Genomic DNA, 13,242 nt, shown 5'->3' with positions numbered 1-13,242 from the left:
CATCACCATCATCTCCATCATCATCATCACCATTACCATCATCATCAATACCAACATCATCACCATCATCACCATCTCCATCACCATCATCATCCCCATCATCACCATCTCCATTACCATCATCATCATCTCAATTACCATCATCACCATCTCCATCATCATCTCCATCATCATCACCATCACCATCATCATCAATACCAACATCATCACCATCATCACCATCTCCATCACCGTCATCATCATCTCCATTACCATCATCATCACCATCATCATCAATACCAACATCATCACCATCATCATCTCCATCACCATCATCATAGTCTCCATCACCATCATCATCATCTCCATCACCATCATCACCATCTCCATCTCCATCATCATCACCATTACCATCATCACCATCTCTATCATCATCATCATCACCATCATCATCAATACCCACATCATCACTATCATCATCATCACCATTTCTGCCATTACCATCATCACCATCATCATCAATACCAACATCATCACCATCATCATCTCACTATCATCATCATCACCATTTCCACCATTACCATCATCATCACCATCATCATCATCATCTCCATGTCCATCATCATCATCCTCATCATCACTGTCACCACCTTCGTAACCATCACCATCATCATCACCATCACCATCCTTATATATACACATCCTTATATCTACAGCAGCAGGCACATACTGAGCACTGCTATTGTGCCAGGCACTGAGTACTTGGCACGCTCTGTCTCACTGAATTTTTACAACAATATTGTGAGATTGTTAACTCTATCACTCCCACTGGCACAGAGAGGACAAGCAAGTTGCCCACATTTACACAGTGATCATGAGCTGAAGCCAGGAATCTGAAGGCAGGCAGTGGGACTCTTAACCATTACCCCGAAACTCAAAGAGATTTCCCAATTGCTTTATAGGCAGGGTAAATCCTTAAAGGGACCCCTTTAATCATTCCATCAGCTATGTCAAGTAATGATACTTCCTGAGAAATTTCAGAGTGCCCCAGATCACTAGCCACCTGTCTTCTCTGTGCCTAGCCATACCTGTGCTATAGACAGATAGAAAAATAGGACATGTCCCTTCTAAATATTTCTCTGCAGAAGCAAAAATAAAATTTACACATTCCGAAAGGTGATACCAAAGTTCCCTTTTTGGACAGGTAAAACTCACTTAATGGATGTTTCATGCACCTCCTATAACTCCAATTTCAAATTTTGGGGTGCTCCATAGCAAAGCTGGCTGTGTCTGAGATGGTAAGACTCCCAAGTTCCTGGCAACCTGTTCTGCCTCTGACACAGGCAACCCTGTCGTCCTCAGGCCACTCTTGCTGGGTATAAAAGCAACGGATGAGAATGGAGGATTGTTCAGTGCCAGGTGCCATATTTTATACTCAGTGTTGATCCTCTAAACTCTCACAGCAACCGCTTAGGAAAAATATTTCTAAGCCTCAATTTTGCTGGTGAAGGAAAGGAAATCAGGAGAGAAGAGACCTTTTCCAGGGTCACACAGTGACATGCAACAGAGCCCAGATTCTCACCCAGATCTTCAGTCTCAGGGCACCTGCTAACTAACTACAGCAATGTATGGCCTCCTAGGTTGCAGCTCTGGATCCTCGAGATCACTCCTGCTGTCTTAGGTGTCTGAGGAGTGTGAGTAGTGTCCACGTTCCACCAACTGTAGGGGGCTCAGGTCTACATCTGATGACTGCCAAGGCAAGGGGGTGCCAGGGAGTTCAGCCCTCTGTCCCACCACTCCTTCCATCCAGGGAAGCTTAAACAGTTGTTTTCTTCCTCACTTCCCAAATCCCGTTTACTTGGAGGCTCCAGAAAAGGAGATGATGCAGCCTGTTCTCAGTAGCCTAAGCAAAGAGCTCACCTCCTGCATCACCAGACGGTTCTTCCTAGTGTCTAACCTAAACTGCTCCTGCTCTGGTCTAATTCATTTACATGGTACCTGCTGAGCTATGAGGAACCTAGTTAGGGGAATCATCCCCGCATTTCCTCTCGTCCCTTTGCCCGGGCCTGGAAGCTCATGACCGCGGCCCGGCCCTGACGAGCGCTACTGTAAACCACCTGCTCCCGTCCCCACGGCCGGCGTCTCTCCAGAATTCACATTTCTCTGCATTAGAAGCAAACACACATATTTTCCTCTTTTTAGATTTGTTTTGTTAAACAAATTAATCTAGCACCAGATTATATTATGAAGAACCATAAATTGTTTCCAAGATAAGCATCTGTCGAGATGGATTAGCAACCTCCAATGCACTATGAATTAATTTGCTAAGCCTATAACGCTGTCCCGGGTGTTTAACTTTAGCAATAACAAATGTAATTTGGAATAAATGGGAAATTGTCTCCTCATCCGTGTCTATATAGTAAGTGACATACACAGAGGAGGTGACACTAAGGAAGCGTAGCACGAAATCCTATTATAATGATGGCTGCTGAGTTTACGGAACTAAAAACCAATGCTTTGTAAACTCCTCGCAGGCACCTAAGGGTGCAAGATGAACTGCAGGCCCCGTGTGTCCGTGGATTCCCAAAAGAGGCTGCGTGGGAGGTAGCCGGTGCAGGGCCTCCGGAGCCTCTTCCTCCAGAGCCTCTCCCAAGCCCACAGCCTCCACCTCCAGGCACAGCCCCCAGCATCCTCAGGGAGCTCAGGCTGTGCTTCCATAGAAACACTGCTCTCTAGGGAAGAGGAGCTCAGAATAAAAAGCGCAGGTTCTGTTGTCCAGGTGAAGGAAGAAAGTAGGTCACCGGCTGAAGGACAAAAGCCGCCCACCCCAGGAAAACCTGTCCAGCAACTGCCCGGTGCCTGCCTGCCCGAGACGCGGAGGAGCCCGGGCCAGGACGCAGCCTAGCGAGGACGCAGAGGGCCTGGCTGCCTGCCGTGCCGGCCGCCTGCAGGTGAACTCCGAAGAACCGTTGTCTTCCCTCCCCTGGATTCTGCAGAGGCCTGGGTGGGTCCCACGGAGCCCACAAGCCCGAGGGTGTGAAAAGTGAGGGGTGAGGCCACAGGGCGCCCCCACCCACTTTGCACTGACGCCCTGAAACCTGCATCGGATTTTACAGTTAGCAAATGCTGCTGTTTGTCTAGAATGTGCACGCACAGATCTGAGTTGTGAACTTTTGGGCCAGCCTGGCACATTGGGCTGTGCCTGTTAACAGGGCAAAGAAAACTGGAGGGAGGTGAGGGTGACGGGGGCCCGGGGTGCTGAGCTCTCCCCTGCAGGCCTGCCTTGAAGCCTGGTGACATCAGTGCAGGCTGCCAGTTCAGGGACAAGGCTTCCTTTCCAAGGGCGACTCCTTTCAAAGCAAATGCAGGACAATGTATAGGAGGAAAATAAAAAACAGCAGAACTGCATGGAAGGAGATATCCAAAGCCAACGACCAGTGTGTGTCCACAGGCAGCTAGGGTAAAGCAGCAGGAAGCCAAAGCCCTTTCCAAGGCCCTGTGTTCTCATCTCCATTCTCCCAACACCCTCCTCACCCCTCCCCAGGGAGCAGAATGCTGCCACCCAAATCACTGTCTGGGAAGCTTCTGTTAACACGACTGGAAGTTCTTCCTTTTACCTGGCCTTGGTCTTTCTTGCTATTTAAGGTCATTCCTGATCCTCAACTGAGGTTAAATTGGCAGGCACCATGCCCCTTCACGGGTCCCACACCCTTGAAGGCTTTTGGAGACTCCTTGAGCGGGGAATCCTTTACTCTGTCACGAGACAAGCAAGCTTCTTACTCCCTGGGCCGGCCCCAGAGACTAGATTCTATGATTCTGGAAGCCATGGCTCTGTGTGGGGGATTCCGCCACTCCGTACCAGAGGCAGGAGGGGAGGAGCACCTGGCAGATCTGGCTGGTCCCTGACAGAGGTACGAGGGGTGCAGCGCCCACTTCTAGGTGCATACTCAGGCGGGAAACTCTCCCTTCTCACAGCGCGCTTCCTCTAGGGCACAGTGTGTATCTAACCGTCTACACGCGCGTGCAAGCTTGTGGATACATCATGCTTCTATCTGTCTCGGGGTCTCCGCATGTGACATCACCCCTGGGACATGCAAGCCTCTCTCCTGAGTCACACCCCCAGCCCTCAACCCCAAGCAAACCCAAACTAGAAGAGAGACGGCCATACCTGAGGCCTCCCCCAGAATCCTTGGGGGCTGGGTGGCTTCCCCACTGTTGCTGGGACTGGTGGAAGGCTCTGTTGTGCTAAGCCCACCTGGGATCCTTCTCCGGGGATCCAGGGACTCGGTGAATCCCTTAGTCTGCAGCGTCATGGGGGTGGCCGTGGTGGTGGCAGTGGTGGCGGCCACTGTTGTCTTCCGCGTCTGTAGGATGGAGACCGTGGTGGGGCCATAGATGGCCGGAAGTGTGTTGGACTCCAGGCCCTCCTCGTCCCCCGTGGGCCCCCAGGCGATGAACTCAGTCTCTGTGGTGGGCCGGCTGCCTCTGGAGTCGAAGCTGCCAAGACCGTCCTCCTGCAGGTGCCTCTTCCCCCGCCTCAGGAGGGCCTGCTGCTCCGGGGCCCCCCCCGGCCACCGTGGACAACGAGGACGAGGACGACGAGGTAAGGGAAGGGCTGGATTTGGCCGCAGCTGGGGGCTTGGCCAGTCCTGCCTTGGGCACAAGGGCGGTCGCCTGGTCCCGAGGCCTGTGAGCCCGTCTGGCTCGGGACACCTGCATCTGTCCGTGGGTCCGCTCCACGCGGGGCGGCCGGGGGCTCCACACAGGGGCCGGGACCCGCGCTGGCTGTCCACTCCTAAAACTCCACAGCCGGGGCGGCCGGGGCGGCGACCGTGGCAGGAGCCAGAACTCGGGGCCCGGTCCCAGGGCCTCGCAGGCGGGCAGGTCCACGGCGAGCTGAAACATGGCTATCAGTATCCAGGCATGGCTTCCGAGGGGGCGGCCCGGCCAGCGGATGGACATGGAGCTGTGCGGGGGGAAGAAGAGAAGACCGGTCAGTGGACGCCCAGCGCGGGGACTGGGCCCCGGGGCCCTCCCTCTCCAGCCCTCACTGTGACAAGGTCGCTCTTCTCTTCCAGAAAGAGCTCCTCCTCACTTCAGAAGGCAAGCCGAAACCCTTCCTTCCTTTACTTCAAAGGCTGACTCACGTGCGGTTTGTTCATCAGACCTGGAAAGCCGGTGCAGGGTGGAGGGTGCGGGGAGCTGCTTCCCGGCACCGCGGGGCTGGGCGCCTGCCACACACAGCTCGGCTGCTCACCGGACAGTCCACTTCACGGGAGGGCAAACCGAGCCTCAGAAACCCCCAGCCTTCCAGGTCAGCCTTGACAAGGTCTGAAAAGACCTGGAGTCCCTCCTTCCTTTTGCCCATCCTATGACGTAACTGAGAGGGTGGCAGAACCGGACGCCGGCCTCTGCCTCGGACCCCAAGGCAAGTGCTTTCCTCTGCATAGCCCAGGCCACCTCCTGCCCACTGGAGAAGCCCCTCTCCCCAAGTCTTGGGGGGCAGAGGTCTCAGGCTCCCAGCGTGAGCGGGAGATGCTTCCTGGCACCTACGCCTGCCAGGCCCTTGCACCTTGCAAACACCACCCCCTCCCCCGGCCCTCACCCAGAGCCCGGCATGCGTATTGTATGTAAACAGGCATTGCTTGAAATGCAGTACATGGAAAAGCTTCTTGCTTCTAGCCTCCCCTGGATGGTACTCAGGGAAATGAGATCTGCTCTGGATAAGCTGAAAGTTTATTGACCCGAAGTGTTTGTTCTGTTGACATTTCCGCTCCCCCTGTTTATCTGCAGCTCCGGTGCCCTTTGAAACCCTGTTATCCACCTCCTCAGCTCCCAGGAGGGCTGGAGAAAGGGCAAACACGGGCGACCTCGAAGCGGGGCGGGGCTGCCTCTCCAAGCTGCAGGGCTGCAGGGGAGAGGCCAGGATGGGCAGGGCAAAGCCTTGGTCTGCTGAGCGGTCCCTCCCCAGTTCACCCGGAGCGGCTCTGTCACCAGGCCTGGGTCGCTTCCGGACCAGTGGACGCTCCGGTGTCACGTGAAAACCAGGGCGCGGCAGAGAGCCACGTGGAAGGGCTCGGAGGAGCCAGGCCCACGCTCCCTCTTCCGCCAGCACAGATAATTGAGGACTGATTATAGGTGTCATTCAAAGTCAGCTCTCATCACCAGCCTCACGTCTGAAAGTTAAAATGAATCCCAAAACTGTAATGACTGCCTTGGGTGGGGTGCAGGTGGAGGGCGCGAGGGTGTTCAGGTGCCAAGCGCCAGCCTGATGAGCCGCTCAGAGCCAGGCCGGGAAAGTGAGTTGGGTAGAGTTTTTCTGTATAAGGCAGTGAGTGGCTTCAGGAAAGAAGGCAGCTGTGTGTGTCCTTGTGATGCGTGCATGGAAGTGTGTGAGTGTGTGTGCGTGTAGGCATGCATAAATATGTGAGAGTGTATGACTGGATATGAGCGTGTGCGCCTGAGTCCAGCTGTGTGAGTGTGCCAGTGTGAGAGTGAGCCGGCGTCCATGAGTGTAAAGACGCATCTGGGGTGTGTCCACGAGTGTGAGAGACTGTGTGGTGAGGGCCAGGGTGCCTGTGTGTATTTGGTGTGTGTGTGTGAGTGTACTGCTGCGTGACTATGTCCATGTGTGTCAGCTCAGAAGTGTGTGAGTGCATCTGTGTGTCAGTGTGTATGAGTGTATGTGTCCCTATATGAGTGTGCAAGTGGTCTCTGTGTAAGTATCTGTATTTGTGTGTGGTGTTGTGTGTGTGTGCAACTGTGTCCCTGTGTGTGCAACTGTATCTGTGTGTCCCTGTGTGTGTCTGTGTGTGTATTTGTGTGTGTGTGTGTGCAACTGTATCTGTGTGTCCCTGTGTGAGTGTGCAGGTCTATGTGACAGTATCTGTGTATTTGTGTGTGGTGGTGTATGTGTGTGTGCAAGTGTATCTGTGCGTCCCTGTGTGAGTGTGCAAGTGTGTCTGTGTCTGTGTGAGAGTATCTGCGTATTTGTGGGTATTGGGGTGTGTGTGTACAACTGTGTCTGCGTGTCCCTGTGTGAGTGGGCAAGTGTGTCTGAGTGTCCATATTGGAGGCTCTATGTGTGAGTGTGTCTGTGTGTGTCTGCATGGGAGAGTGCAGCTGTAGCTGTGTGTGAATGTGTCCCTGTGGGCACACCCTCCATTCAGTACCGAAACCCTCGTGCCCAGGGCTGACTCTGATATCTAGGGAACAGATGGCCCCCTGCTCATCACGATGGTGAGAGAGAAACTCTTGCTACTGAGAGCTATTTACCAAAAAGGATTAATCCCCAAACAATAAGACTTCAGTTTTTTTTTTCCTTTTGTTTGGCTTTTTTTTTTTTTCCAGTTTTTTAATGAGAACGGAGGTACTTTGCTGCAGACACGGGGAGCTCCTCATCATGCTAATCCTCACCCCGTGTTTCTGCCGGCGTGCAGTGTCTCTGCGCTAGCAGCCAGTTTCGGGCAGGGACCAGGACCGCCACCACCACACAGAAAGATTTGGGACAGACTTAAATTCCCCCACATGCACCCTAAGGTAACTCCTCTGTGGCTACAGGTGACCCAGTGAGGGAGCTGGCTTAGAATCTCTAGTTCTCCCATGACCTGCATGCTGGGTGTGAGTCTAGCCCCCAGGAAGATGAGACGCTGCTCTGAGCGGGTGCAAGGCCTCACTAGGCCCCACCAAGTCTCACCAAGCCTCACCAGGCCTCACCAGACTCCACCATGGTCTACCAGGCCTCATCAGACCCCACCACACTCCACCAAGCTCCATCGAGGCCCCAGCAGCATCCCCCGCCCCGGCGGGCTTAGAACCTGCCTGCCATCAGTACTTAAGAGAAACATTGCCCCAGGAAGCTAAACCCATAGCACCCAAGCCTGTGCCTTCCTCCCCGGCATAACTTCACACGCAGGATCTATCTGTGATTTTTCACCGATCATGGCTGTAATTGGTTACTATAGAAACCCCCTCGCCTTCAAGCCGCCCAGCTGTTATGCAGAAAAACCAACCACTTGCCACGGTGGCAGGGAGAGGTTGATCTGTTTTTCCTCTTCGAGTCCGGTTTCTTCCTTTTTAAGTGATTTATTTGTTCAGAGAGGAAAAAAAAAGAAGGTGGACAACCAGGAGACAGGCCCCAGCCCACCGCCAGCAGCCAAGAAATGTGGGGGGCAGGGGGAGCCCCTCCCACAGGGAGATCTGTAGGGGTCTCCGCTCATCTTGGTGCAAGGCCAAGAGTGTCCCAGGCTCTGTGTGGCCATCGCCCGGCCGAGCTCCGTGTGCTGCCCGGACCTGGTCCTGGGACTCCTGCCGACGCCTTGATGAGAGGCCACAGCCGGAGGAGGATCTGGCTGTATCTGCAGGGACCGGGGAGCAGCACAAACAATCTCTGTCGTCACCCCTCGGGCAGCTCTGAGATGAGGCAGAGCCAGGACCACTCTTCTCGCTGATCCTTCTCAGCCTGGGCTGGGCTCTGAGCGTCTCTCATTCTGTGATGAACAGGTTCTGGCAGGGCCTCACCCCAGGAAGCCGTCAGGCGTTCACTAAGATGGCAGGCACCCCCACACTCGTTGGGAGGGAGTCCCTGCAGCACAGCCGACCACACCGCCAACCATCAGGAGGTCAGGGTGGGCAGAAGTGGCACCGGGTCCCCCAAACTCAAGCATCCATAGGCCCCTTAAGAACACACCACCCACGTCACACCCAGAGAGACAGCTCCGAGCAGAAAGACAGACAACACGAAGCGTTGGTGAAGACACAGGAGACGGGAGGCCTAGTACCCTGTTGGGGGGAATGAAACCCAGAATGCCCCTGGGCAAAACAGTTTGGCAATTCATTAGAACCCTAAAGATGGCATTACAGCGACCCAGCTGCCCCCTCTGAGGCATGGGCATCTGTCCACGTGAAACCTGCACGTGGAGGCCCAGGGCCACACTCCTCCCAACAGCCAAAGCTCACACAGCCCACGTGTCCATCAGCTGAGGGACGGATACAGGGAATCTGGCCTAATGATACAATGGAGTGTTGCTCAGCCTTTAAAACCACGGAGGGATTACTTGATCTTATGCTTCGATGGGGCTGTACCTTGAAAACCCTGAGAAGTGAAAGAAGCCAGGCACTCAAGGCTACGAGGCGCACGGTTCCATTTACAGGAAATGCAGAGTGGGCAGATCCATAGAGACAGAAAGATGAGCAGTGGCCCCAGGCTTGGGAGAAGGGTTCTGGGGTATGGGGTTTCTTTTTGGGGTGACGAAATGTCCTGGAATTGGGTGAACAACGCCATGCACATATGAAACCCACTAAACTGTACGCTTGTAGTGGGTGAGTTTTTTGCAATGTAAATTATATTCCAACACGAATCAAAAGGAATGTGTGCAAGGGTTGGGGGATCATGTGTGGTGCGTGGCATGGCACCCTAATCCTGGCCCTGGCGGATGGGTGGAAGGCAGGGCAGCCCCAGAGCTGCAGGCATGTGAGCAGGGGGAAGCCATGGAGACTTTGGCTTCAACCGCCCAGTCCTTGCTGGGACACCCTGAACGTGAGACAAGGCCCTGCCTGAGCACCTGAGAACAACATCCACACCCTTCAAGAAGGGGTGAGGGCAGCTCCCTCTCAACAGCTTCCGTGATTTTCAAATGGGGAACAACACTCCTTGGCCGGCCGCCATCCAGCTGCTTCCAAACGGGGAGCGACCGCTCCATCTCACTTTATTTTCTAGTTTGTGGCTTTCTTGCTTCTCTTCCTTTTAAATTTTTATTGAAATCTTTTTTCCCCAAGAACAGTTTAATAACATTTGCTGAATTGAGATTCAATTCACTACCTTCTGTATATTTTCTTCACAGAAGAAAATCACTGTCAATTAAGGGGACAAAGACATCTCTTCCACTTACAGCTGAACCTTTCCTTGGGCCGCACGCCTGCTGCGTCAGCCTCCTGGGAGCAGCTGGTGTCTGCCTGGTGGGAGCACCGGCGTAGGGAGAACTGGAATTGTTCCACCGGGCAACAGCCCAGAACCTTCAGGGTGGGACGGGATCTGTGCCCGTGGCCAGCCCACCCCAGGTCTTCCACAAAGACACCCACTTCCCTTGACTCCTCCAGGCCCTGTCGTTCTCTGGCTGTGGGGCCCGAGGGAAGGATGTGTGTTTGATGAAGTTAGCCGGGCCTGGGCTTGTGGCTTCCTGCTCTATCATCCCATCCCGTTTTTCTGTCATTCTTACCAGTGAGTTGGGGCAGGTGGGCTCTGAGGCCTCCTCCTCCCCAGTGAAGAAGACCCATGCTTCCGTGATCAATGTAATTCACAGGGCACCACGACAACCCATCCCCGGAAAGCAGAAGGAATAGACACAGACGCATTTGTTCTACGACACAGCGGTGCCGTTGGCTTTTTGTTAAGTCCATGCTCTTTTGTGGAAGGCCCCACCCCGGAGGTGGACCTCCCTTCCCCGGGGGCCTAGGGTCTACCCCTCGGTCCCCAGCGACCCATGTCCAGAGGCTTCCCAACTCCCACCCTATCTCTATTGGTTTGCTTCGAAAAAGCTTTTCATTTCAGAATTGTTGAAGATATTCCAAAAAATTCCCAAAGAGCCCAGAGAGTTGCTGGCAACTCATCTCCAGTTTCCTCTCAAGAGACACACCTTTGGCCACCATGGCACAGCATCATGCTACATGACCAGGAATGACACACGTGGCTTGAGCTTCCCTAGATTTCACCTAGCGTCCTTTTCAGTCCCAGGAACCCATCCGAATCCACATGGCAGCAAGTCATCGCGTCTCTATGGGCTCCTCTGGGCTGTGAGGGTTTCTCAGACTTTCTCTGTGGCTGATGACCTTGACAGTTCCATGGAGGACTGGTCAGGGACTGCATAGAAAGCTCCTCTTCATTGACTGATCGGTCTGAAGTGTGTCCCGTGATGTGACCAGCCTTCTATGTTCTGGGGGAAGCCCTCCTCTTACAGGACGCCCAGGGCACCTGCTCTCAACAGGACCCCTCCCTGCCGAAGCTGACCTTGAATAGTGTTTGCCAGGGACATTTGCCAGGTGCTGTCACTGGGAAGACAGTCCTGCTCCTTTCCAGAATCTTTGGAAGCAGGTCACCAAGCACGGTGTGCACTCTTGGAGGGGGAGGGGTACTCACTTAAAAAAAAGAAAAACTCTCCAAAACTTCCCTGCCCAGCAGCTGCAGCAGGCGGGCGGGAGCAGGACCGCCTAGCGTAAGGGGAATTATCCAGCACGCAGTGAAGGGGGAACAGGGAACTGTTTCCTTTCCTTAACACCTACCTTCAATGTTCCAGATGTTTCTGGGCTTTGGAAACATACAGGGCATTGTGGGGAGAAGCAGGCTGGAGGGTCCTAGGCTGCCCGGGCTCCTTCTGGAGGGCAGAGAGCCTGCGCTGCCAGGGATTCCTAGCCCAGGGAGCTTGGGGAGGCAGGAGGGAGCCTTCTTGGAGATTTGTTCTCAGAGACGTTCACATGCATCTCCTCCTGGAATATGGCAGTGTATTCTGCTCTTTACAAGGACAAGAAATCCAGGGGCATAGGCTTGGGGTCCCACAGAGCTGGTGGCAAGCCTTCTGTGACTGGGGGGCCATGTTGGCCACACCCAAGGGACTCTTTCACACCATCCTAGCCTCCCTCGCGCTGATAAGATGTGAGTCCACCAGGAAGAAAGATTTGATGTTACATGGGATGCAAGATTTCAGCTCAGATGTGAAAATGGCCTCGTTCTCCCTAAATTCTCCTCTGATTCCAAGTTCCCTGGTGGTTCTGCCCTTGAGAGAACGGGAAAGTGTCTCCCAAAGCAGAGAGACTTCCATCCCTTCCCCCTTCATACAAGGACCTCTGACTCCCCACTCAGGAGCAGGCTTGCCTCTTGTCCCCCAAATCTACACCCGGTTGGTGCAGATGGTTTCCCACTGAATTTCAGAGCAGAGACCGACCCCCTCCCCTCAGGAGACACGGCTGTCCCCCGGTCTCAGTCCCCAGCCCCAGCGCAGGAAGGGAACACCCTTCCCTCTGCAGTCGCTGGTTCAATTTTCCTAATGAAAACACATTAAGCCGTGATTCACTTTCACGGCATTCCCAGCCTGATGTCATCGTAATGTCCTGTCAGAGCCGCTCCAAGCTCTACCTCTTGGTTTAATATGATTAAAAACATCCCTCCCCTTTGGAAGGGAGCGCCAGGTTGCCTAGAAGGCTTTCATCATCAGAGGCCCGCACGTGTCCAGCGCGCATGCGACATTTGACTCATGGAGAAGCAGCAGTGTAGGGATAACTCATCTGGGTTGGACAGAAGCCTCCAGAATGACCAAAGGCCTTTCTGAATCCCATCATGGAGTCTCTGGCTACTCTCTTTTTCCAGAGCTTGGAAATCAGCCGTGGGGGTCTGGAGTCCTCCCAATGCCCCACCCTGAGGACAGCAGGTCTAACTCCTGCTCTGAGGTCAAGGCCCAGGAAGCTTCCCCAGGTGGCTCTGGGAGGCGGCCCAGAGCGTGGGGTGGTCCCGGGACAGTGCAGAGGACAGCGCCCAGCAGAGGCTCCTATCATGAGCCCAATCGCCTCCTCCTGGCCCAGCGCAGCCAAGCGCCACACTCACAGGGAGGGGCACACCCTGGAACTTACTGGCTGGCCTCACCGGGAGCCCCCGGATGCTCCGGATGGGAGGGACCGTGACAGTGGCCTGGTCCAGCCCACTCCAAGGCATTTTCCTTAGGCTGCCCATGCGGGGGACCCCAGGAGGGGTTGCGAACCTTCATGGAGGGTTCCACAGTCCCGCCCCTGGGAAAAGCAGTGAGCTAAGCGAAGCCAAACTCTTCAGCTGACCTCTTTTCCACAGAACCGCCTGGAACTGGCGGATGGTACTGTGCAGGCCACGCATTACAAAGCGCTCATCTTTGTAACCTGGAAATGCCGCTGTCAGACCCAAAAATGGAGCGGCCTGACTCAGGTCACAGTGAGCTGGCCTCGGATCCGGGCCCAGAGTCTGGGCCTCAGGGAGCCTGAGATCTCTGCTTAGGAACGAGGGCCCACAACCCTGCACCTGTAGGAGCAGGGACACGTTAGAACTCTGGGGACACATTAGAACCCTGGAGACATGTTGGAATGCTGGGATGTGTCAGAACTCTGGGGACACGTTAGCACCCTGGGGATACATTAGCACGCTAGGGACTGGGGACACGTTAGAGTGCTGGGGACACATGAGAACATGGGGAACACATTAGAACTCTGGGGACACATTAGAACACGGGGGACATGTTAGAACGCTGG

General features: G+C 54.4%; 1 protein-coding gene and 1 long non-coding RNA gene across 2 annotated transcripts in view; one reads left to right on the top strand and one right to left on the bottom strand.

The window, feature by feature from the left end:
* Positions 1 to 13,242, bottom strand: part of AJAP1 (adherens junctions associated protein 1) — a 131,929-nt gene that overhangs the window by 68,648 nt on the left and 50,039 nt on the right. The window contains 2 exon segments of the mRNA XM_032262218.1: positions 4,148 to 4,547; positions 4,549 to 4,945. Of these exon segments, the coding sequence (XP_032118109.1) occupies positions 4,148 to 4,547; positions 4,549 to 4,945 (797 nt within the window).
* On the top strand, positions 4,940 to 10,164 carry LOC116539353. The gene is made up of 2 exons (XR_004264011.1): positions 4,940 to 5,355; positions 7,330 to 10,164. It is a non-coding gene; the product is annotated as an uncharacterized LOC116539353 (long non-coding RNA).

The sequence above is a fragment of the Sapajus apella genome, unplaced genomic scaffold (assembly GCF_009761245.1).
Source record: "Sapajus apella isolate SASKATOON/1434 unplaced genomic scaffold, GSC_monkey_1.0 scaffold127, whole genome shotgun sequence".
Lineage (NCBI taxonomy): Eukaryota > Metazoa > Chordata > Mammalia > Primates > Cebidae > Sapajus > Sapajus apella.
This window is presented reverse-complemented; position numbering and strand designations above follow the sequence as displayed.